We start from the raw sequence: 26,734 nt of genomic DNA, 5'->3' as shown, positions 1-26,734 counted from the left end.
ACAGCGGCTGATTCCAGGAAGCCTGGGGCAGAGCTGCTCTGCCCCGGGCTTCCTAGAATCAGCCGCTGATCTGTTTCAGCAGCGGCTGACTTGGGGACGCCTGGGGCAGAGCAGCTGGGGTGCTGCCGGGTTGGTCCTGCAGCGCCGAGGGGCAGCGCTACAGGACCAACCCGGCAGCACCCCAGCTGCTCTGCCTCAGGCTTCCTGGAATCAGCCGCTGGTCAATTTCAGCAGTGGCTGAATCGGGATTCAGACGCTGCTGAAACTGACCAGCAGCGTCAGTTTCACACAGCAGGCTGAATCCGGACGCCTGGGGCAGAGCAGCTGGAGTGCTGCCTGGTTGGTGCCATAGCGCCGCCCCTCGGCGCTGCGGGACCAACCGGGCAGCACCCCAGCTGCTCTATTGCAGGCATCCCCGATTCAGCTGCTGCTGAAACTGACCAGCAGCGGCTGAATCAGGGACGCCTGGGGCAGAGCCAGACTATCGTAAGGGGGGGCTATGAGGGGCCTGGGGTGGCATCCCCTCCCACCCCACTCCAGACCCCTCATAGCCCCCCCCCCCCCTTCTGATAATCCAGCATATCTGATAATCCGGCACCCCCTGGGTCCTAAAGGTGCCGGATTATCGGAAGTTTACTGTAACTATTGTGTCCTGCTGTCCTCCCATTATGTGTTTAACACATCACTAAACATAGGGTCCAATATGAAGCAGGAAGATTCTGAGAAGTACGGCAACATTGTTGTTGTTAAGAACAACAATTGGTTGCCAACTGGAAAATCCTCTTTGCATGAGTGAGATACTGACAGATTATTTTTAAGGTACAAAAAAGAAGAGTATTATGTGTTCTTAAATTTTTCAAAATAGCAATTCAGATATTCAGCTAGTGTTAATCCAGTTTACATCAGCTGAGGACTGGCCCAGTTACTTGAGTGTGCAAAAGAGCTACTTAGGGCTGTGTTCATGTAAAGGCCTACAGTAACTATATGTTTTTCTTTCATTTCACTTATTTAAGGTGGTTGTGAATGCCCTAGTGGGAGCCATCCCTTCCATCATGAATGTTCTGCTCGTCTGCCTCATTTTCTGGCTCATTTTTAGCATCATGGGAGTGAACCTGTTTGCAGGAAAGTTTGGAAAATGCATTAACAAGACAGCAGGAGATATGCCTTTAGACTCTAAAGTTATTAATAACATGAGCGAGTGCATAATCTATAACGTGACAGGCAATTTGTACTGGACCAAAGTTAAAGTCAACTTTGATAACGTTGGTGCTGGTTACCTGGCTCTTCTGCAGGTGGTAAGTTCAATAAAAAATGCTTGTTCTTGTTAGGTAGACACCCAGTGCTTCGGTCATACAAAATGCTGTCATAAGCCCCCACTAAAATCAGTACCTTCTAGGATCTGATTCCAAGTTAATAATTAAACTTTTCCTTTTTACCTGAACTGCCAAACACATTTTTAACTGGTATAACTGATTTATACTTTTGCTGATTTATACTTTTGCCAACCCACCAGTTGCTGGTTTTAGACGGAGAGTAAGAGTTTCCAGGAATATACTCCATGCACCACTCTTATGGGGGTCTTCCTGGAGGTTCTCCGACCCCACGGGTAGATAGGAAACCATTTTGTTCTTCTTCCTTTTGTAACCTAAAGCAACATTGAGGCAGAGTTTCCAAAATGAAAGTCACAGTGTGTGAAGGCAGGTGTGCCTGGATAGAGTTGATTTGCTTTACTGAACCTATGATGGATCACCAGTGTTCCATTTAGACCTTAAGTGAAAAAGGCCTGGGTTCTCTTCTCATGTGCATGTCATAAATTGGCAGTAACTCAGATGAAATCAAAGTAGTTAATCCTGGAGTATGTGACAGGCCCAGACCAGTTGGCTTCAGTAGCTTGATGGAAGGGAAATATAATGGCCGCTGGATGAACAGTGTTCTGAGTGACCAGGGCAGGGGCTGCTATAGAGCAATTAAGTCAGGCAGGAACCCAGAGTCAATTAACAGCATGCCTGAAACAAGACATGCTAATCAAAACTCCTTCAGACCATTAAGGACCCGCTGGGGCTAGTTTAAAAAGCTTCCCGTTAGAGAGGGCAGGGGAGCTCAGGACTGGGCGTGAGGAGATACACTGGGAGGAGCAGGAAGGATGTGGGCAGGTGCCAGAAAGAAGGTACCTGATAGGAGTCATTTGGGCAGGTAGCCCAAGAAAAGGCTGCAACACTGGTAGTGAAGGAAACTCTGCCTGTTGCCACTGCCTTAACATTCCTGGGCCAGAACCCAGAATAGTGGGTAGGTCCAGGTTCTCCCCAACGCTCCCCTCACCACTGCACAATGTTTCCCTCAGAGGGAAAAGTGGAACTACAGAGGAGTTTCTCCCCAGACTTGTTGACTGGCCTGAGATTAAGGTGGCTCAGGAGGCTGTGACCCTTGCCCCTCCTAAAGGGTGAAAGGCTACGTTGAGGAATTAAGGACAAAATCACTGACTAAAATCCTTTGACCACCTAGTAAAGAAGTTCCAAAGTTGTCATCCAACAACCACTAGCAGTCTGCAGAGGACATGCTGTGTAGCTGGTCACATGATGCTAGCTCTGCTTCCTCCAGCTGCTAACTTTAATTAAAAGATAGCTAATTGCTATTAATGCCCAGCCCCTCACCTGCTTTAAATTAGAGTAGCACCACTGACTTCAGTAGAGCTCGGCCCATTTATACCAGCCTTTCGTGCATTCTAATCATTTTGTTTTATGTCAACCGTTGATTTAGTTGTAGGAATGGGAAGGGAAGTGATCCATACAAAATGAAAGACAAGGTGTCTATGAGATAATCTGTCAGCACAGTGAAAAAGTTTGACCCTTCCTTGCTATACTAGGATTCAGATATGTCCTGAAGTGATCATAGCCAAGCTCCTAGTTCTTCTTCAAGTCATGTCCCTATGGATGCTCCGCTTCAAGTGAGTAGCCACTTCCTGAGACCTCGATCAGAGATTTTCTGCTAGCAGCATCCTTTGGGCTGTGTATGCATCCTATATATCCTCATGCCACTCACCAAGGCTGTAAAGGGCTGCACCTCAAATTAGGGATGTAAGCGACTAATCAAATAGTCAACTATCTGATAAGCATAGGCTTATTGGGTAGTCAAGTGATGACTCAACTACTCGCTTCCTCCTTTCCCCTGTTGTCTCTGTACCAGAGGCAGCAAAGGGGGGAGGAGCAGGAGCTGGTTCTGGGGGGAGCTGGCTTAAAAGTGAGAGGGCAGGGGAGGCAGAGCCACAGCAGTCCCGGCTTGTGCCGCCCCTGGGAGCTAACCCCTCTGCGGCTCTGCACTTTAAATGTGATAAGAGCCCAGCAGCTCTTACTACATTTAAAATGCAGAGCTGCAACGGCAGTAGCTAGCACCCTGTCCTATCGACTAATCGAATAGTCAATGGAAATTCCATCGAGTACTTAATTAGACAGTTAACTGTTACTTAACATCCCTACCTCAAATCACTCTGTTTCTTCTCAACCACTTCAGCCTGAGACAGAGCCCTATCATGTCTGCCTTGAGTGTGCCATGGCTCACTTCTTATTTTTAGTTAACTATTATTTAATATTAGATTCAGTCATTGATAGTAGATAAGTAGTAGGAGGATTAACTTTGTTCCTCTCCCTTCCTTCAGGGAGCCTTACTTTCTGGCAGGATATGCCTGGCTCTCCAGGATTCAAATGTTTCCTTTCTTGTCAGGAAACTATTCCGATGAGCAAGAACCACTCTGTGGGTATGTCTACACTACCCCGCTAGTTCGAACTAGCGGGGTAATGTAGGCATACCGCAATTGCAAATGAAGCCCGGGATTTGAATTTACCGGGCTTCATTTGCATAAGCGGGGCGCCGCCATTTTTAAATCCCCGCTCGTTCGAACCCCGTGCCGCGCGGCTACACGCGGCACAAACTAGGTAGTTCGAACTAGGCTTCCTAGTTCGAACTACCGTTACTCCTCGTGGAATGAGGAGTAACGGTAGTTCGAACTAGGAAGCCTAGTTTGAACTACCTAGTTCGTGCCGCGTGTAGCCGCGCGGCACGGGGTTCGAACCAGCGGGGATTTAAAAATGGCGGCGCCCCGCTTATGCAAATGAAGCCCGGTAAATTCAAATCCCGGGCTTCATTTGCAATTGCGGTATGCCTACATTACCCTCCTATTTCGAAATAGGAGGGTAGTGTAGACATACCCTGTGTGTGTCTGCTGCCTGGGGGAGTCATACATCTGCCAGAAGTGTAACATCTGCCTGGCCCTTAAATCTTGAACAAGGAAGTACCAAGAGATCAAGTTAAGGCTGCTAATAATGGAGTGCTCCCTTTGACCCACTTCATAATCAAGTCTGGAGAAATTCTTTCCTCCTTCTCCCCCCACATGGAAGTCTGTCTCTGGGAAGATCCAGCACCCCTTTGGCATCAGCAAAGGGAAGATTCCTGGGCCTCCATATAGCTCCAAAGGGAAAGAGCTTTAACTCCCTCCCATAAGGAGTCTGCTCTCTAAAGACTTCTGTCCTCTGCTAAGTGCATGTTCTCAGAAGTCTTGACCAGTTATGGTACTCAGTTTAGTACCATAGACATGAAAGGTTCTCAGCAGTCTAAGGAGAAACATAGCTCTGCCATATTCCTTTTACCATCTCCCAGGAACAAAGGAGGTAAAGATAAGCACTCTTCCAGACCAGTGTCATTGTACACAGCTCCATCTTTGGCACCTCCCCAGTCAAGACCTTGGGTAGTGTGCTAAGTGAAGCATCAGATACCATCAGTGCCTACTTTGGTGTGCTCTAAATCCTTCTATTGTCAAGCACACCACAACATTAGTACCAATCCTCCACTTGGTACTACAGGGATTTCAATACTCAAAAGTGGCGGATGAACCAGAATCTCCACTTCTCGTGGGTACTGACTACCTCTCAGTACCAAATCCCCAATCTCCATGCCACTTTCACTCTCCAGTACCACCAGACTTCCCACCTTTTTCTGTTTGTACCCCCAGTTAGAGGATATTGAAGGGGATAAAGGAGGCCTCCATTCATTCTCTTTCCTCTAAGGGCAGGCTTCTCCCACCCACATGTACAGGAAGTAATTCTTTGACATACATAGGGAAGATCCTCATGCATAGCCCCAAAGTGGTGGGAGCAACCACAGGGGCCATCCACACTATATGGACTAACCCAGTGGCTATATTGAAGTCTCTGGGCTGTGTACCAACAATTTGCCAAATCACCAACTCAGACACATCAATAAGTTAGAGATATTCCATCCTGTTCTTGTTAAACGAAACCCCAACATGAGGAGACATTTCAGGAACTAGGGCAGATAAAAAAGCCATCCCTCAAATGCCTGTCTCTTTATTGTCTCCAGGTGAGGCCATGACACCTCCACCACCACCAATGGCCAGTGATTTCCAGCTATATCAAGATCTTTTAAAGCAGATAGCCAGCATTCTTCAAATTACCACCCAAAGATGTCAAGGATTTGCAACACAAATTATTTGACATTTCGCAATCAACACCACCTACAAGAGTTGTGTAACTCATTAATTAGGTACTCTTGGACCCAACTAAGATTGGCTGGTGAATAGCCACTACTATCCCACCAGCTTGCAAATGGGCACACCAAAATATTATGTTGCCTCCAAAGATTCCAAAATTTTATTCTCCCTCACAACCCATGCAATGCTCTGGTGGTGGATGCAGTGAATGGGCTGGTTATGCAACACTATACCATGTCTGCCCCACATGACAAGGACTAAAAGTGTGTAAAGCTCTTTGGACAGAAGTCCTATTAATTTGTGACCCTGCAATTTCAGGTCACAGACTATCAGGCAGTCATGGCTAACGATAATTTCACAAACGGTAATACATTTATGACCTTTTATTGATCATCTTCCATGGGAACAGAGGAGACAATTTCAGACCATCATTATAGAGGGGCCAGTTATTAGTCAGGGTGTCTCTTCAACTGTGTCCTTGGATGCTGCAGACACCAATGCCAGGTCAATTTTTATGATGGTTGTTGTGCATAGACTCCAGGAGTTCCCATGAGGTCTCAGTCTCCTCTTGGATGTTTGAAAGTTGTTCTCTGAACCACTGATGAATCTCTTCACACACTAAAAGACTCCAGAGTCATGTTAACATCTCTAGGTATATGTAACTCCTATAAAAAAAAAGAAAATTGAAGAGGTCACCAACTGCTCAGATATCTCATCCTCTCATTTCTCTGGGTTTCACAGATCTACCAAACCCCTAGGAAGAGACACAAATTCCAGCCAAAGAAAGCTTCTCATCCTCCTTTCAAGTACCTAGTAAAAATTGAAACAACAGTTTTGATGCGTCATTCAAGGATTTAAATTCTTCCACACATGTAGTTTACCAGCTGCAACCCATTGTTCACTTCCTCCATTTCCTATTTCCAACATAGTGGGAGGGGGGTCACTCCAAACAAGTAAAACCCAGAGGTCATAGTGCTCAGAATCTCAGGTTGCATCATCCACATTACATCTCTGCCTTTCTCCCTTGCTTTCCCCATCCCTCTTTAGGAATAACTCTCACACACTTCTGTTGAGACAAAAAATAGACACTCTCCTTAATTTAGAAGTGAAAGAGCCAGTTCGAGCTCTTCTCAAAGGAAACCAATTTGAGATCTAAGAGTATCAAACAAATTTGAAAGTCTCAAAAGTTCAGGAGGGCGGCCTCTGGCAGATATGACCCATTGACTTGAAGCAGAAGATTGCATTTTGGATCTCAATCTGTGAGATGCCTCTTTCCAGATAGTGATAGACCCATCTCACAGAAAATAACTAAGCCTAACAGTCAGCCAGAAACATTTCAATAATGAATACTTTCCTTCCACGTCTTCTCTGTTCCAAGGGTCTTCTTAAAGGTCCTAACCATTGTATCTGCTTATCTTCTTTGAGAGGCAATTTTAATCTCCTTGCTCAAGTTTAAGTCTTACAAAACTATACTGTCATCCACTCGAACAGTCCTTTCCCTTTTCCAAGAACTGTGTCTTCAGCTCAGTGTAAGAAAATCCATAATAAACTGTGCAGAGAATACAGTTCATAGTGGCATACTTGGATTCATTGGCAGCCAGGGCCTACTTTTCCACAGACATACTCATAACTATCAAATCTACTCAGAACCATTCAAAGGAGATTCTGAACCTCAGCAAGGAACTCTCTATAGGCCCAGGATCATATGACAGCTTGCACTTTAATAACTAATCACAACTTCACTGCTTCTAAGGTTGGCACAGAACAATCTATTCACCAACAAGCAACTGATTGGAGAAGCAAGTCGCAGTTCCCCTTCATGTAAAGTACTCCCTAGACTCGTGGAAAAATCAATTGAATGTTGGTGCAGGCATTCGGTTTTTTTGCCCTACTCCAACAGTAACCATGGCAACGAATGTATCCCTACTGGGTTAAGGAGTTCACCTCAAAACACTCATGGCTCAAAGCACATGGTTACCTCATTTCATCTCAAAGGCTATCTAACTTAGTCTCATACTTTATTAAACTTTGTTACTAGTTAGCTAGTTTAGATTATCCAGGTATAGCTCAGAAAGCCTCCGCAGCAGCTTTCAGAAATATTCCCATTGCACAAATATGTAGAGCAACTAATTAGGAATCTGTTCCTATATTCACGAAACACTACTCCCTAGCAAGCCATTTAGATTTGACACCTCTTTTGGCTAAGCTGTTTTATAATCTCGCATCAGATAGGAAAGCTGTATGCCATGAAAGTCTTGTATAATTATATCAGGCCATGATTATTCTGCAGTACCTTCCAGAACAAATGATCATCATAGCATTATATAAATATTAGTAATAAAATAGCATGGATTGGAGACATGCTTCAGAGTGAAAATGGCATAGAACAAAGTTAGCACAACTTGTCCTTGTTTGTTGCCGAAAGCTCTGAGCCCTTTAAATCACCACCACAGCGTTGTGTAGCTTGCTCCGGGTGGCTGTTAGAGCTGCCTGTAGAAACGGGGCACTACACGGCACGCTCTAAGCAGTGCTGTGTGGCCAGCTACCCTCAGCCCTCCCCCCCTAGGAGCATGCAGCCAGCTCCCTTCTCCTCCCCACACACATACACACCTTGCCCAGAAGTCCAGCATGGCTGTCGACTCTCCTGGTGGTGGCTATCTTGGATTTCCTCCCTTTTAAATAGAGTGTCTCCCAGCCCCAAATTTGAAGTGTTTGTTTTATTTTAAGATAATTGGCTTTTGGTTGCCTGGTAAATATTGAGGGCCATTTTCCCACAGTCCACCTATCCTCTCCCTCTGCTGGTTTACTGCATGGTGTCTAACCAGTAACCTCATAACAAAATGTAATCATGTCCCAAGATGAGTTTATCCCCAGATAATCTCATCACATGACAATTTTAGTTGAAAATGATGTTTCTCTGGAGAGCTTCCAAGCAGGATAATATCACAAACACTCCTATGAAGATTTTTGTCACTTCTTGATCCAGTATGTAAGTGGCTAGTAATTCCAGATAAATAATTTCCTTTCCCAGTGATGTGTTTCTTTCATTCCTGATATCTGCTCCTCTTTGCAAATGAAGTGTCTAAGGAAGTCTTCCAGAACCCTAAGAGGATTTTTAATTATCTCACTTGTAGACCATTTGCTAAAACATAAAATCACAGTTCTGCAGTCCCATAATGTTTTATCTTCAGCAGATCAATTCACCAGCCAATGTCAATAGGTACAACCATGTTGCATGCTAAATGTTACACTCTCACCCTGGCTGGAATCTAGCACATTTCCTGTAAATAACCAGGGATAAAATGCCTAAAGATAAAAGATTGGGAGAATGGTGCAAGTTAAGATCATATTGCAACCTCTTATTTCCTCCAAACCCAGTCTCTCTGAACACCAGATGAAATTGTAAGTGGAAAGTGACAATAAGAAGATGGGAAAGCTCTTTCATGGGATTAGAAAAAGAGCAGCAAAAAGAAACCATTAGAGCATCTGAGAGGGATCAAAATGACAGGGTTAAATAATCATTTGTTTCAATGAAATCACTGACCACCTCACTGGCCTTCTAATCTCTTCTCAGATTCTCTAAACAGTTATATAGATTTTCCAAAAGGTGCTGCTTTTCAGGGGCTAATCTGTTTTATCCAGTAGGTGAGAATGGGTACAAAGTTATGAACACCATTTTATGTGTATTCATTAAAAATAAATAGTGTTGACCTCGGTATGAATTTTCCATTAGCTAAGCAGGATTTAAAAGCAAGAATAGAAAGCATTACCTTAAAGATTTAATTTAATAATAGTATATAATGGCGCTTTTGAAAAAGCACTTTGAATATACCTAGCATAACACAAAGGGCTGGGTGCCCATTGAGAATCATGCACAAATTCCAATTAGGGAATTATGTGCTTAAATGCCACAATAAAAATTCAGAACAAGTGTCCTGAAGATACTGAAAAATGTTGGAATGTTCTGCTGTCCTGCACTCATGCTCTCAGTATGCTGCTGTAAGTCAAGATAACACAGTGGAAGTAAATGTAGCTAATTCTTCCCACACACCAGTTTTAAAAGCAATGCAAATCCATTGATTTACTCCCACATTACAGTGGTGTGAGTAAAATGAGAATGAGGTTCAGTGGAAGTGCACAGGTGTAAAACTAGCATAATTTAGGCTAGAATTAGGCCTAGTGTTGTATCAGTTTAGTATCATGGCAGTAGATTTTGATATTCTAAAAATAGGATCGTGGGCTGCATTTTCATTCTGAGAGGCTATACCAAGGCCCTTTTACACTGCATTGGAAGTTTGAAAGGGCTTAAATTATATTCATAGAATCATAGAATCATAGAATAATAGGACTGGAAGGGACCTCAAGAGGTCATCGAGTCCAGCCCCCCGCCCTCAAGGCAGGACCAAGCTCTGTCTACACCATCCTGACATATGTCTATCCAACCTGTTCTTAAATATCTCCAGAGAGGGAGATTCCACCACCTCCCTTGGCAATTTATTCCAATATTTGACCACCCTGACAGTTAGGAATTTTTTCCTAATGTCCAATCTAAACCTCCCCTGCTGCACTTTAAGCCCATTACTCCTTGTCCTGTCCTCAGAAACCAAGAGGAACAAATTTTCTCCTTCCTCCTTGTGACACCCTTTTAGATATTTGAAAACCGCTATCATGTCCCCCCTTAATCTTCTTTTTTCCAAACTAAACAAGCCCAGTTCATGAAGCCTGGCTTCATAGGTCATGTTCTCTAAACCTTTAATCATTCTTGTCGCTCTTCTCTGTACCCTTTCCAATTTCTCCACATCTTTCTTGAAATGTGGCGCCCAGAACTGGACACAGTACTCCAGCTGAGGCCTAACTAGTGCAGAGTAGAGCGGCAGAATGACTTCACGAGTTTTGCTTACAACACACCTGTTGATACAACCTAGAATCATATTTGCTTTTTTTGCAACAGCATCACACTGTTGGCTCATATTCAACTTGTGGTCCACTATGACCCCTAGATCCCTTTCCGCCATGCTCCTTCCTAGACAGTCGCTTCCCATCTTGTATGTATGGAACTGATTGTTCCTTCCTAAGTGGAGCACTTTGCATTTCTCTTTATTAAACCTCATCCTGTTTACCTCTGACCATTTCTCTAACTTGCTAAGGTCATTTTGAATTATGTCTCTATCCTCCAAAGAAGTTGCAACCCCACCCAGTTTGGTATCATCTGCAAACTTAATAAGCATACTCTCTATCCCAATATCTACATCATTGATGAAGATATTGAACAGTACGGGTCCCAAAACAGACCCTTGAGGAACTCCACTTGTTATCCCTTTCCAGCAGGATTTAGAACCGTTAACAACAACTCTCTGACTACGGTTATCCAGCCAATTATGCACCCACCTTATCGTGGCCCTATCTAAGTTATATTTGCCTAGTTTATCAATAAGAATATCATGCGAGACCGTATCAAATGCCTTACTAAAGTCTAGGTATATGACATCCACCGCTTCTCCCTTATCCACAAGGCTCGTTATCTTATCAAAGAAAGCTATCAGATTAGTTTGGCATGACTTGTTCTTCACAAACCCATGCTGGCTATTCCCTATCACTTTATTACCTTCCAAGTGTTTGCATATGATTTCCTTAATTACCTGCTCCATCATGTCCTCTTTAAGGTCTTATTATAATGCCAAAGCAATAGGGTAAAGGAGAACTAGGCCTTGTAAGTTCACTGGTGTGTTAACAAGTGTGGGGAGGAGAACAGGGAGGCTGAACGTCCCTATTAAAATATATATCCTCATTAATAGCAGAGGGGGACAAAAAATCACTCACCAAACACATTGTTTCTCTATAAATGTTCTTTTATTCAAGTTTCAGTGGAAAAAAACAATCCCTCTGAAGAGCCATCATTAGTACCGGTTGAACCTCCCAAGTCCAGCCCCCTGGGGACCATTCCGAACCAGAAAATTTTCCGGACCACGGGAGGTCAATATCGTCTAGCAGCATTACCAACATTTCCACTGCTAGAAGACAGTTAGGGGTAAATTACAGCTAAATAACAGCAGAGAACACTGAGAGCTAGGACTGGTGACTGTAAACAAACTTTATGGGACCGTGGGAAACTTGGCCACACCCATGAAGAGTGGACATCCGGCTAACAAAAATCATTCTGGATGTCAGATGTTTCTGGTCCAGAGAGTTCTGGACTAGAGAGGTTAAACCTATAGTGAAACTTTTGTAATGGCTTATCTCCAGATTAGTCTTATGTTCTTCACACAGACCTTATCTTCCTGTATGCATTTTTAACATGAAATGTAATCCTGATCCAAAATGCAGGACAATGTAGCACTTTAAAGACTAACAAGATGGTTTATTAGATTATGAGCTTTCGTGGGCCAGACCCACTTCCTCAGAGATTTTGATCTGAGGAAGTGGGTCTGGCCCACGAAAGCTCATCATCTAATAAACCATCTTGTTAGTCTTTAAAGTGCTACATTGTCCTGCATTTTGCTTCAGCTACCCCAGACTAACACGGCTACATCTCTATCACTGTAATCCTGATCCACTGTGTATGATGGGAGCATGTTCTTTACAACTTTCCCATCATCCTGTCTGCTGAGCATGGTGTGCACCTGCACATTCACAGCATTTGATTACTCTCTTCCAAGCTGAACAAACCCCAGGAGCCTGATTTTGCTCTTATTTATGCTGCAATGAGACTCTATTGATTTTCATAGTGTTGCCCCCAATTTATTCCTGGAAAGCAGAATTGGAGCTTCACAGTGAATGCACCCAGGAGCTGGTGCTCACCAACTTGAATAAATGGGTCCATAATTGGGTCCTGAGTCTTTAGAATCTTTCTAATTTTAAATCAGCTTGAGATGATGGTTGAAAAGATCATGATTTAACCTCAAATGAAGTTAATAGCAGTCCTTTGTTTTCCTGCAATCTGGCAGATCTGACCCCCTCTGGGTGTGGGGTTTAGGGGGTGTAGCAAAGAGAAAGGGATGAGACCAGGATGCCTCTGATCCAGCAGTACCCAGCTATCAGAACAGACTGAATTAGGGAGCCACAAAGATAGGATAAAGCTCCCTTCCCTCCCCCCACTTCAGGTCCGCAATGAACGTAGCTCTGCCAGGTGCAAGAAGCAAGGCCCTATTTTGCTTTTTCCTGAAATCAGCCAGGCGTATTTTTATTCTTCAGTGACGCATTAGTATTTCCCATTTACTTCAATTTCTTACCTGCAGAAAGAAGCTGTTCTGAATTCTGGAGATTTAATTGCCACGTTTAAAAAAAAATAATCTCTATTAAAAGCCATTATTTCACCACTAAAAAGTTCAAGAAAGAAAGAAAGAAAATAGCATGAATAAGAAAACCCGTAATGGAAAGTGACCTTGCTGTGATCTCAAGCACCTATATGAACAAAAATTAATGGATATATTTTGCTTTCAAGAAAAAAGCAATTTATTAACAATGATGAAAAATGTTCACCATAATATTTTCCAGAAAAACACAAAGCAGCAATGTACATTTGAACATAGGCTTATGATGTTCCTAATTATCTGTTTTTGATTTTTCTTTCTAGGCAACATTTAAAGGTTGGATGGATATTATGTACGCAGCAGTAGATTCACGAGGGGTAGGTTACTCAAAATGAATGCTTTCTTCTTGCATCCTTCTTTCCTGTTTAGTTGAATTGTGCACCATTCTCGCTGGTTAGCAATAAAACTAGCTGTGTGCAACAATGATTTTCTGTTTTGAGTAAAAGAAAGAAGGAGTATTGTTTAAATTAAATGGACTCTAACTATACTATAGTTTATACTACAGTGACTAAACACTTCAACTACATTGCAATTAAAATGTAATTACACTGTAGTAACATTATCCCGGGTTATCTGAATCCAAAGCTATGGTAACTAACATCTATTTTCCAGATGATGTCAAGAAATAAATCAGTGGGGGACACAGCACCTCTATCTGCTAAATGATTAGAACACACAGGAGTGCTTTCACTCAAGAGTAATTGTTTTTACTGAGTACAAAGCACATATCAAAACTAGCAATCCTCTAGAAGCACTGCAAATATAGTTACCCCAAAGTCTGACATGGTCTTGATGGACAGCCCACAGTGGCCAGCCTGTCTTCTGTAGCTGAAGAGTTTGTTGTAGATTCCAAGCTTGTAGAAATCCTGTCAAAAGAACTTCTTCCAGGCTTCTCCAAAGTACACGCTCTAACTAAACTCTTTATAGGTTTTCTCTTGACCAAGCATATACGCGATAAGAGCCCCAATAGGCTAACAATCTCCCCAGCAATAGCTTAGCAGCAATGAATAATAATTCATTATTCTACTTATCATCAAAGCAACTTCAGCAAGAAACTTATGTCATATCTCCACTTACTGGAGGATCAACGCACCAGCAATTGATCTTCTGGGGTTCAATTTAGCAGATCTAGTAAAGACCAGCTAAATCGAATGCTGAGGGCACCCTTGCTGACTGCGGTATGCCTCGCTGTTGCAAAGAGTAAGGGAAGTCGACAGGAGAGTTTCTCTTGTAGACCTCCCCCTGTGGGCCCCCCCCCAGAAAATTGATGCAAGGTATGTCAACTCCAGCTATGCAATTCACAAAGCTGCATCGATTTTTTCCACCAGTGTAGACCTGACCAAATGCAGGCTCACCCAAGCCAGGGTCAGCAGTTCACATTCTCTCCCACCACTATCCCCATTCTCCTGAGTCTGTCCTTTCATTTTATCAACACTGCAATTGTGTAGATGTTTTTGTTTTGTCTGCCTAAGCCGAGGCCAGATTTTTCCTGACTCTGTGGTACCCTCATTTCTAGCTTACAGTGACTAAGTGCACAAGATAGTTGTGGTTATATCAAATCAATTTCTCTCATAACAGTTATGCTACCAATATCCATGATTACCACTAGTTCATATAAGCAGGAATGTAGCCAGGAAATTAATTTATTTGTTCCCCTTTTTGATTTCATATTTATGCATTACAGTGGATATATTCTGAAGGTGCACTTTTTGATGCATGTACCCAGTACAAAATCTTCTAACCAAAGATTAACTACATGAATTACACTCTATATTTACACAGCAAACAAAGTGTAGTGACATTGTGACCATAACAAAAGTATTATAAAGTATACCTAAAATGATTGTGGCATTTGAGATACCAATGGTGACCTTTTAATGGCAAGCACTGACTACTTAAACACTGAATGGGTACTTACATTTTATAATATTTTCTGGGTTATTGAGTGACAGTTTATTTTTAATCTTTTGATGTGTATGATGATGGCACAATTTTTTCTCTCTCTTCTTTTTACAATTGCTTTATATATTTGCAGTGTGAAGAACAACCTGAATGGGAATGTAATTTATACATGTACCTCTACTTTGTGATTTTCATCATCTTTGGGTCTTTCTTCACATTGAATCTCTTCATAGGCGTCATTATTGACAATTTTAACCAACAAAAGAAAAAGATAAGTATTGTATACGCTGTATGGTACCTTGTGATGCAACATGGAGGCGCTCTCAGGATAGATTTAGAAACAGCAGTGCAGCCAGTTTAGCATCTCAATTAACAGAATATCCCTTGGAACCATCTTGCATTGCTGTATGAATTCACAATTGTAGAAGCCTCGTATTGCTACACAGGGCAAGTGCTCTGGAACACTGAGAGTCAGATTTTGCTCGTACTAATCAGGCAGCAGTGTTAAAAGCACTAGCCTAGGGCGGGGACCCTTTGGGCTTGTCTACACTACACTCCTGCTCCTTGTGAGGAATAAGGGAAGCCGATGGGAGCATTTGCTTCCATCGCCTTCCTGCAGTGTGGACGGTGATTTAAGATACGTTGACTCCACCTATGTAAATTTGTAACTAGAGCTGTGTATCTTAAGTCCACCTTCCCCTTTAGCATAGACCAGGCCTTAAGGATTAATTGTGTCTCAGGGCACAACTTTTCCCAAGTTCCCCACTGTGCAAGGAACAGTGTGTGCAAATGGACACCATCCTTTAGAATGTTTCAGCCTGTCTGCCTCAAAGCAGCTGAGCCTTCCACCTTTGCTACACTGTGTATGCACCCAAGGTTGGAGCTATCCATACATGTGACTATGTCCATACACACAAAGCAAAGGAGGATGAAACTCCTAGCATCCTCCCTCCCCCCATGTATCTACACCAAGAGTCATAGTGTGGGTTACTTCTTACAGTATTACAGTACTAAACCCCATTGGGCACTTATTGGGTATTAAAAGGAAGAAAATAGAAAAGAAAGGAAACTTCCAATACCACAAACTTTGTTTACATAGCAATAATATTTATTGTTCAACAAAAGTAATAGTAGCTTTATCTCCCTATACTTAGGTGGGCAAGACATCTTTATGACAGAGGAACAGAAAAAGTATTATAACGCAATGAAAAAACTGGGCTCCAAAAAACCCCAAAAACCCATCCCAAGGCCACTGGTGAGAATATCTAGGTTATTCCAATTGAAATAAATATATATATATATATATATATATATATATATATATATATATATATATATATATATATATATATATATATATAATCAGTCAATGTCTTTCATTATGCGAATATAATCCCCTGGAAAAATGCCCCTTTTATAATTATAATTTGTTTGATTCAGCCATTGTTTCAAAGTATATCTTGTAATCATCTCTGCACTGAAATGATTTCTGGTCAAATCCATGAATGCTGTAACACCATCAGCTATTGAGGCCTGTAATAAATAAACTGGGTACCCCAGTCCCAATTTGTAGTAAACAGGCTACAATTTCATAAAAGCTACCACTGCCATGGGCAGGTATGTTGGTAGAGTCAGCAAAGAGCCTTAGGATTAAATGGACATGAAAATCCAATCAATCCACCACCCCTTTTTTCATTTACGAAGTTCTATGTGCAAACTGTGACCTATTTTCTTCAGGATTCCAATTGTAAAAGAGAGGGAAATATAATTTTTATATGATCTAAGTCTTATAACTAACCCTCATGATCCTTTTCTTTGTTTCAGAATAAATACCAAGGTTTTATTTTTGACATCGTTTCAAAACAAGCCTTTGATGTCTCCATCATGATTCTCATCTGCCTTAACATGGTTACCATGATGGTGGAAACAGATGACCAGAGTCAAGAAAAAGTTAACATCCTTCATAAAATCAACATGCTCTTTGTTGCCATCTTCACAGCAGAGTGTATCATCAAAATGTTGGCTCTAAGACACTATTACTTCACCAATGGCTGGAACATATTTGATTTTGTTGTTGTGATTCTATCTATTGTGGGTAGGTAAAACTCAGGGGTGGAGAAGTCTTTTTGCCAACACTGAAAAAATGAAAAAAGGCAGAAAGAAAGAATTGGGTTTTGCCTGTATTACATGCTTTCTGCAGTATGATGCTGAGTACCTTCTGTGAGTCATTGGGTACCCTCAGCTCCTCCAGTGGGTAAGCCAGCTATGGGAATGGGTCCTAAATGTCTAAATTATATTTAAAACATATAAAAATAATGCTGCATAACGATCAAGTGTGGCATTACCAGGCAAAGTTAGAGAGGGTGGTGGATATGCCGAACATAACATAACATAACATAAAATATGCTGAACAAAAATGGCTGGCTAAGTGGATAAGGTATCAACCCCTGGAGACAAGTATCAGAGGGGTAGCCGTGTTAGTCTGGATATGCAAAAGCAACCAGGAGTCCTGTAGCACCTTATAGACTAACAGATGTATTGGAGCATAAGCTTTCGTGAACAAAGACCCACTTCATCATCTGACATGCATCTGACGAAGTGGGTCTTTGCCCACGAAAGCTTATGCTCCGATACATCTGTTAATCTATAAGGTGCTACAGGACTCCTTGTTGCTTTTGCCAACCCCTGGAGACTGGGTTTGTGGATTCAAATCCTGCCCCTGCCTGCACTAAAAGAAGTGAAGGCTATTATTGGAAGGTGAGGAGGTGCCTGAGCTGGCGAGGTTCTTTGTCTGGCCGAGGGCAGCCAAAATGATTAGGGGGCTGGAGCACTTGACCTACGAGGAGAGGCTGAAGGATATGGGCTTATTTAGTCTGCAGAAGAGTGAGGGGGGATTTGATAACAGCCTTCAACTTCCTCAACTGGGGGGTTCCAAAAAGGATGGAGAGAAGATGATGGCAGAACAAGGAGCAATGGTCTCAAGTTACATTGGGGGAGCACTAGATTGGATATTAGGAAAAATTATTTCACTAGGAGGGTGATGAAGTCCTAGAATGAGTTACCTAGGGAGGTGGTGGAATCTCCATCCCTAGAGGTTTTCAAGTTTCAGCTTGACAAAGCCCTGGCTGGGACGATTTAGTTGGGATTGGTCCTGCCTTGGGCAGGGGGCTGGACTGGATGACCTCCTGAGGTCTCTTCCAGCCTTAGGATTCTATGATAACAGATAAACCCAGGTAAAACATACATGTTGTGTTCTGAAAGTAACAAGTAACACCCTCCCATGCCCTGGCATTGATTTCAATGGTAATTTAATGGCTGATGGAACAAAGGCTGGTGTGTTACAGAAATGGAAAGGGTTAGTAGTTTCAATGCGTCAGCCTGTAAAAGGAAAAATTAAAAAAAAAAGCCCACATGGGTTTTATTTATTTATTCATTTGTAGTTCAGTAGTGTCTAGCAGACCCAGTCAGAGACCAGAACACCATTATGCCAGGTGATGTCCACGCACAAAATAAACACAGCATTTATGTTCTACCTGGATGTCCCTGCCCCAAAGAGCTTACAGTCTGAGTATGAACTACTAATTAAAAAAGAAAGTAGCAATGAAAGAGTGTGATACTTTGAGATGAAGGACTGATCAGATGGACAAAGGTAACCAAGGAATTCTAGAGATTATTTCCTCTAAAACCAGCGTTTAACTTTCATATCTCCTAAAGATGTTACTGCTGTGCTTTTTTTTTTTTTTAGTCAGGGGGAGATGAACACACGGGGTATTATAGACTTTCACCTCAGAAGCAATGGCTGAAATGGTAGTGACTGAAAGATATAACTGTTTGTGATCTCAGACCCAGTTTGCAATAAGCAGGCATTCGCATCATAAAAACTATCACTATACATCTTTGTAGACTTAACAAAGAGCCCAAGGATTGAATGGGCATGAAATCCAACTAATCCATCCCTCACTTAGCTGGGTGTCTGCAGATTCTCAATCTTTTTTGTTTTTCCTGAGGCCTCCTCCAACATGTTATAAAAACCTCCACAGTCCACCTGCGCCACAACAACTGGTTTCTGCATATCCAGTAGATTCAAAGCCGATCTGGCATTAGTTAGCAGAGAGCTGGACAATTGCCTCTGATCCTACACTACACAGGGGTCCCTGCAAAGCTGACTTGCTTTAGCTTCAACCTCATGTAGCTTAGGATTTGGCTTTCTGTCCTGAGCCCCAGGAAGTCTAATGCTGGCCCTGGTCTTTGGTTTATTTTGGAGAACCCCCAGAACCTGCTCCCAGCCCCCCGCCCTCCCCCAGGGCCTCAGAGTTCTGGCTGAAAACTGCTGCTCTGGGGGAAGGCACAGGCATAGTTACCAGGATAGCTGGGAGGGAGTTCATTGTTTGGGTTGGCAATCTGGAATGGTCATTGCTGTCCATGTATTGATTGGTTGTTTCTTTTTCTTAAAGGTACCGTGCTTTCTGACATCATTCAAAAATATTTTTTTTCTCCTACACTCTTCAGAGTCATTCGCTTGGCTCGGATTGGCCGGGTCCTAAGACTTATACGGGGAGCCAAAGGAATTAGAACTCTTCTTTTTGCCTTAATGATGTCCCTCCCTGCTCTGTTCAACATTGGTCTCCTCCTTTTTCTGGTCATGTTTATTTATGCCATTTTCGGAATGGCTAATTTTGCCTATGTTAAAAAGGAGTATGGGATTGATGACATGTTCAACTTCCAAACCTTCGCCAACAGCATGCTCTGTCTTTTCCAAATCACAACATCAGCTGGCTGGGACGGGCTTCTCAATCCTATTTTAAACACTGGACCGCCACATTGTGATCCAAACCTAAAAAATGCAAATGGTTCAAAGGGAGACTGTGGAAGTCCCGCTGTGGGGATTCTATTCTTTGTTACTTATATCATTATATCATTTCTCATTGTGGTAAACATGTACATAGCCATTATTTTAGAGAACTTCAGTGTCGCCACAGAGGAAAGTACGGAGCCTCTAAGTGAGGATGACTTTGATATGTTTTATGAAATCTGGGAGAAGTTTGATCCTGAAGCGACTCAATTTATTGAGTATTCTGTACTTTCAGACTTTGCAGATGCTCTGGCAGAACCTTTACGCATAGCAAAACCAAACAAAATTAAACTCATAGCTATGGACCTCCCCATGGTCAGTGGAGATAGGATCCACTGTTTGGATATTTTGTTCGCTTTTACTAAACGGGTACTAGGAGAATCTGGAGAAATGGATGCCCTTAAAATACAGATGGAGGAAAAGTTTATGGCTGCCAATCCATCTAAAATTTCTTATGAACCAATCACAACCACACTCAGACGGAAACAAGAGGAAGTTTCTGCTATTATTATCCAGAGAGCCTACAGGAGTCATTTGTTTCAACGCTCCTTGAAGCAGGCCTCTTTCTTATACCGTCACCAGGCTTGTGATGGTAACATGCTTGAAGATGAGGCACCTGAGAAAGAAGGTCTCATTGCATTCATGATGAATGAAAATTATGGTAGGCCAATAGACAAATCAGAAACTGTGTCCTCAACATCTTTCCCTCCATCCTATGACAGTGTCACAAGAGCCACTAGTGACAACCTCCAACTAAAGATAACAGACTCTACCAAAAGTGATGAACATGTAGATTATTTGCTATCTCCAGACAGAGATAAAGAGTCAATTGTTTAAGTGTTTGTTTAGAATGCTTTAAAATATTGTTTACAGAATGTAATGCTGTAACTACACAACAATTGAAGCAGCCTTCTTATTAAATATTAGTTGCGAAAGAAACAATGAAGTTTTTACCCTTAACTATGGGAGTCGATGCGTTATAACCTTTGACCCTGCTCTTTTCAACATTGCTCAATATTTATATTTATATTTATATATGCACAGGAAGAATTTGTGCAGGGTCATAGCTGTTATATCAGTGGTGTGATTATGAATATGCTAGACTGTAAAACAGTAAACACAGTGTATCTATCTATCTATCCACAGATAAAGCCAGGCTGTAAACATTCATTTAAGGTCTTACTCATATTAGTGTGTTTACTTATGGCAATGTATGACCTTGCATTCTAAAAAGAAAAAAATATATCACAGCTGCTGTAGCAAAATGTAACACTTACTGTATATGTTGTGAATGGTCTTTCATAAATTTATTATATTTGATATTTTTTTACTTAAATCAAATAATTGTCTCTCTTTCCATGGAGACAAATGATCCTTACACTCTACATGTGAAACACTGAACCAGGGTAACAGTAATTGGTGGGACTCCCATCTTTCACAGAGGAAAGTTGTTGCAAAGTAAAATATGTACTCAACAATATATAACTGTTTATAACAATATGACCTCCCCTTTGGGACATGTTATCAGTAAGAAAAAAATTAGAAGAAGGAAAGTGATGTCAGATATTAAAGAGAGAAATGGCTTGTTCTACCCTACAAGAAATCAGACAGTAATGGGTGCTGCTTGTGAAACTATTAATAAAAATACTAATTTTAGTATGTTTAAAAAAATATGCTTTGCCTGTTGCAATCAAACTCTTTGGGAAATAGGTTATGACCCTGTAATCAGATATAAAGTGCCCCAAAGCACTATTTTCTGTTAGAGTGGGATAGGATCTGTTTTCTTCAATGACACGGCACTAAGCATGCTTACTGCAAACTCCATGCATCAACATTACTCTCTAATGCTTTGATGCAGGTGATTGTGCAGTGTGGAACGGTTGTTACAGTGTTATCAATGAGGTGAGAGAGTCTATACAAAAGTTCTGATATTTGGAACCCCATCTTGGCTTCCATCTTTTACTTAACTGGAGGCCATGTTTCGATTACTGGAATACTTTCCTTTTTGCAGGCAGACTGAGGAATATTTGCATGTTAAATACCGATCAGCCTCAGACCAAATGTAATCAGCAATGGTATCCCATTATAAGTGACTTAGGAGCAGACATTTTAATGGTTTTATACTGTAAAAAATGTAATTTATTATCTAACTTCTAGCCTTGTCAGAATGTGAGGAAGTGTCTATGGAATATAAAGAGATACGTCCATGGTTACAGAAAATCTTCTCTTTGTTATTTTCAAATATAATGGTACTTGGATTTGGTTGTTCTTCATGGGAGGTCTTGCCTGAGAAGTCTGTAATGAGCCATTGCACCGCAAGGAATAGTAGCCATGTTTTTCACCTCGGAGAAAAAGAATTATCAAGAATGTATTTAAAATATACTGTAGTTGAGATTTAGTTACATTCTGGATTATAAAGGTGTCAAAATCCATGTGGTGCTGTTACTGAGAATCTTAGCTGTCCAGTAACAAGACCATGTCACAATGAAATTTTCCTGTGACCACATTATCTGTTGACAAAATAAGTCAGAATATGTGAAGAAAACACACAAAATAGTATGAATACATAGATATTAATGAATTTTCTTCATCCAGTAAGAGGTGTCTCAGGCATTCAATTATGTGAGTGGTCTATTGGTTATTCAGGGGCCTTGGTGTCAGGACCTCTGTGATCTGTTCCTGATTCTTGTGTGTGATGTTTAGGTAAATAATTTAACTTCTCTGTGCCTCAGTTCACCCATCTGTAAAATGGGGATAATAATACTTATCTACCTCACAGGGATGTTGAAAGACTAAATTAATGGCTGCAAAGCACTATGAGGATGAAAGGCACTCTGTAAGTATTATTATAATCATTCTATATTGTCCCCAAATCCTCTTTTTATGGTGTACACCATAAAGATGTTCCTTCTGGGATTTTGTTGCCTTTGAATCTTGTATGTAATTAGATTCCAACTTAAGGGAACTACTCCAGATGTGTTTCTCAGAGTGGAATTTCTTCCTCTCCCACCCCACATCCCAATAAATTTTGCTCATGACTTCTCAAGTTAGAGAACCTTTGCACAGATTCCTTGTGTAATTTATGCTGTAATATTATACTGATTGTACATATCACCTGGAGAGAATATGTGATATTTTATATTTATATGTGTGTATCATGCAAGTTTTTAGAGTGTCTGACACTCAAACAACATGACCTACTGATTAAAATTTTGTCTCTTGAAAGAAAATTATTGATCACTAGAAATGAGCTGCTTCCTGTAATTGAAGGTTTAATTAGGAAAGACTATATACATATACATACCAAACTTCATCACATTTATTCATTGACAACTAATAGGATTATTTTCAAAGTTGAAGAACAAAAGGGGGGGGAAGAAAATGCTAATTGAATGGATATTGTTCAACTAATTTCTTTAAAAAGATCCTATTTTTAGACCGAAAGAGTGAATACCTTACATGATGTATTGAAAATTGCTCACATTGTTTTCTTATTTAAATTGTGTTACTTGATTTAGCAGATTCTATATTAAAGTGTAACTTCTTAATATACGGTAAATAACTTTGAAGCCAAAAAATAGAATGATGTGATAGAAGATTAGCTCGCCACTGATTATAATACAAGAAAGGTTTTCCAGCACTCATTGGACCCCTGAGATGAGCATTATTTTAATTATTGCAAGACCCTATCAGATCAATACAATTGCAAACCATATTATGTTGTAGCCCAAAGCTGTAAAAAAGTCATTCTGAAAGAGGGCCTGAACTATAGATGTTTACAATAAAATTTCTAAAAATAAATTGTAAATCGGGTTCAAAAGCTTTGTAAAATGAAACATTGGTTTTCTATTGGATTTTTCTATTGTTTTCTGGAACATTTCTTGAGAACTGAAGTATAATTACTGCATTTGTATTATATGTCGGATTCCCTTAAAAACTTCAAATACCTGACCTGCAAGTCTTTACTAAAGGAGCTATGGATCGCAATCTGTCAGTGGTACAACCTCCCAGTATAGTGATTTGTAGTTAGTGACTTGATAGTGCATACTGACTATACGCATGATGGGTGCTGTCATTTTCTGCTCATTTGTTTAATAAAAAGTACAGCATGAATCATCGAACTACAAAAAGAGCACACAAAATTTCAGCCAATATAATAGAATATACTAAGCCATTTGTATATGGAAAAAGCCAAGTTTACTATGTTTCTTTATTAAATAAATAAGGATAACACATGCTTTCTGTGCCAAATTATTTTCTTATTATAACCACATTTACATGATTTCTCCAAATCTTGCTCGGCAGCCAAATTTGGTTGACAAGTGCAGAAAAACTTTTTTCGTGTGTATTAAACGGTAAAGTAAGGTGACTGATGCACATTAAAGGCTTGATCCAAATCTTGTTAAAGTCAGTGAAAAGACTTCCATTAACTCTAGCAGAATTTAGATCAGGCCCTAAAAGCTTCTGTCCAAAGTGAGTAATATATAAGACCCATCCTGCATGTCTAGCTCAAACAATCCTTGCAAGCAGACTTTGCAGGAATATGGAGTGTGTTAGAAATGTGGAATCAAGCCTCAGTAATGTCAAAACCTTTTGCACATGTAATGTTCTCTCGATAGTAACACAGATTTCCCGTTTAACCATATTGTTATGATTATTTTATCTGCTTTGAATTAGGTCTTGTCTACACACAGACTTGCACAAGTTTAGTTAAACCAGTGTACGCCAATGTTTGGACACTTTGATTTAAGAGAGACTTGTTCCTAATCACTCTAAGATGAACCAAAGTGAGATTGGTTTAAACTGAAATTAGTGTTTGCACAGTCTTTTTAGCACTGGTTCAACAAAATTGCTTTAAATCACATCTGAAGTTAAAGTAGTGTATCAATACATATAGACAAACCCTCATTCTCCTTAAAAGATAGAAGTAGTTCTGAAGAATAAATAATCTACTGAATTCTGAGCAATCATGGGTAGAAAGCATAGAGGGGTGCAGATCCTCAGTAGGTATAAATCTGTGGAGCTTCACTGAAGTTAGTAAAGCTATGTCAGTTTTCCACCAGAGTTGGGCCTGTTTTGCCTGTGTGTAAATTACATAAGTTCCTGATTATGTTAATACAGGCAGTCCCCGGGTTACGTACAAGATAGGGACTGTAGGTTTGTTCTTAAGTTGAATCTGTATGTAAGTCGGAACTGGCGTCCAGATTCAGCCGCTGCTGAAACTGACCGCCAGTTCTGACTTACATACAGATTCAACTTAAGAACCCCAAGCATCCCCAAGTCAGCTGCTGCTGAAACTGATCAGCGGCTGATTCCAGGAAGCCTGGGGCAGAACAACTCTGCCTCAGGCTTCCTGTAGTCAGCGCTGGTCAGTTTCAGCAGCGGCTGACTTGGGGACGCCTGGGGCAGAACAGCTGGGGTGCTGCTGGGTTGCTCCAGTAGCACCGCTCCTCGCTCCTCGGCGCTACTGGACCAACCCAGCAGCACCCCAGCTGCTCTGCCCCAGGCGTCCTGATTCAGCCACTGCTGAAACTGACCAGCAGCGGCTGAATCAGGACCTGGGGCAGAGCAGCTGGGGTGCTGCTGGGTTGGTCCAGTAGTGCCCAGAGCGGCGCTGCAGGACCAATCAGCAGCGCCCCAGCTGCTCTGCCCCAGGGTCCACAACAAAAGCCTGGTCTGCTGGGGGGGGGGCACACTAGCTGGGCCCCGCCCCCCAGCAGTCCAGGGACACGGGGAGCAGAGCCGCAGCGGCAGCGGGGTGCCGCGCCTCTGAGGCTTTGCTCTGGCAAAGTCTCAGAGGCGCGGGACCCCGCCGCGGCTGTGGCTTCAGTCCCGGTGCCCCTGGTCTGCTGAGGACCGTCTCCAGCAGACCAGGGGCACCGGGACTGAAGCCGCAGCAGCGGTGGGTTCACACGCTTCTGAGGCTTTCTGCTGCAGACCAGGGGCACCGGGAGCAGCTTACGAACGGGGCTTTCTCGCCCCGGAGCTCGCCGGTAGCAATCCACCACCTCGACCTCCGGAGGGAGAAAGCCCCGTTCATAAGTGCAGATCCGACGTAAGGCTAAATTCTTGGGCAACTTTGAAGAGATAGTAGTATGTAGTTTGGATTAAATTCATAGTGCGCCATGAGTGCAGGTCAATTTAGGGAGTGCGGTTATAGTAAGCTATGGCAGCTTGCTTTGGTTTTAGTGGGAATTTTCATAATGACGTCAGCTGTAGCAATAGGAGCGCAAATAGAAAAAGACATGTTGATGGCTTTGTAATCAGAGGCAGGCCACTACCAAGGTCTAGTAACAAAGGACTCCTGTGCAGAGTGACAATAAGACTTATTTTTATTGCTATATGGTGTGGGTGCTGAGAAGAGACCAGAATGTGAGTTAAACAGAGAGTAAACAGGCAGGAAAACAACGCAGAAAAACAACTTTGAAATTGTAAGTGAGAGAGGCAGTTTCTTTGTGTTGATTTTTACATTTTGTTGTGACATAAATTCCCTTTTTTTCCCCCAAAGAACAAACATGCTGCTGAGTGTTTACATCGGAGAAAGAAATAGCACCCATGTCAAAGGGAAAACATGTGAAAGCAAATAGTCCAAGTGGAATGGCTCTTGGCAGCAAGTAAAAAATGCTTCAAAGTCAAACGTCACTGATAACCTCTGGAGGACTGAAGGTGTTGGACTGCAATGAGGGTATGTTTTTGTCAGCACCTCTGCAAAAGCTATTTTAGCAAGCTGACAACTCTGCCGTTTGAGTCAGTTTAGGTGCCATGTGGTTTTACATGTGCCATGTTCTTAAAACCCATTAAAATCACAGTTCTGGAGTACAGTGTTTCTCAACCTTTTTTTATAAAGTACCCCTTTTAAAAAAATTATAATACCCCCAATACCTGCAGTTTTCAGACACACAAGATTTTTTCCACTATTGCAACACATTTGTTTAAACAACTTAATCGTAGCCAGGCAGGCGATGAAATTTTTGGGTGTAAAAAGTACAAAAATAGTAAAACACTGTAAAACTTATAAGAAAAATTCAGTTTTCTCCAAATTTCAGTTGTATTGATGTACTCCCCCTCCCCCGGACTTCTCTCAAGTACTCCTAAGGGTATTCGTACCACTGTTTGAGAAACACTGCACTGGTATATCCTACAAACGACAGTGCCTTGCACTAGAGGGTT

The 26,734-nt window shown here is 41.7% G+C and overlaps 1 protein-coding gene across 1 annotated transcript in view; it reads left to right on the top strand.

The window, feature by feature from the left end:
* The window catches only part of LOC102452890 (sodium channel protein type 5 subunit alpha-like), a 340,594-nt gene extending 316,821 nt beyond the window's left edge, over nt 1–23,773 (top strand). The window contains exons 24-29 of the mRNA XM_075922835.1: nt 1,014–1,295; nt 13,074–13,127; nt 14,846–14,987; nt 15,867–15,967; nt 16,537–16,807; nt 19,167–23,773. Of these exons, the coding sequence (XP_075778950.1) occupies nt 1,014–1,295; nt 13,074–13,127; nt 14,846–14,987; nt 15,867–15,967; nt 16,537–16,807; nt 19,167–20,401 (2,085 nt within the window). The 3' untranslated portion in view covers nt 20,402–23,773. The remainder of the gene's footprint in view (nt 1–1,013; nt 1,296–13,073; nt 13,128–14,845; nt 14,988–15,866; nt 15,968–16,536; nt 16,808–19,166) is intronic.
* Nucleotides 23,774–26,734: the final 2,961 nt, after the last annotated feature.

Source organism: Pelodiscus sinensis, chromosome 2 (assembly GCF_049634645.1).
Source record: "Pelodiscus sinensis isolate JC-2024 chromosome 2, ASM4963464v1, whole genome shotgun sequence".
Taxonomy (NCBI): Eukaryota; Metazoa; Chordata; order Testudines; family Trionychidae; genus Pelodiscus; species Pelodiscus sinensis.
Note: the sequence above shows the minus strand (reverse complement) of the source record. Positions and strands in the feature narration are given on the sequence as shown.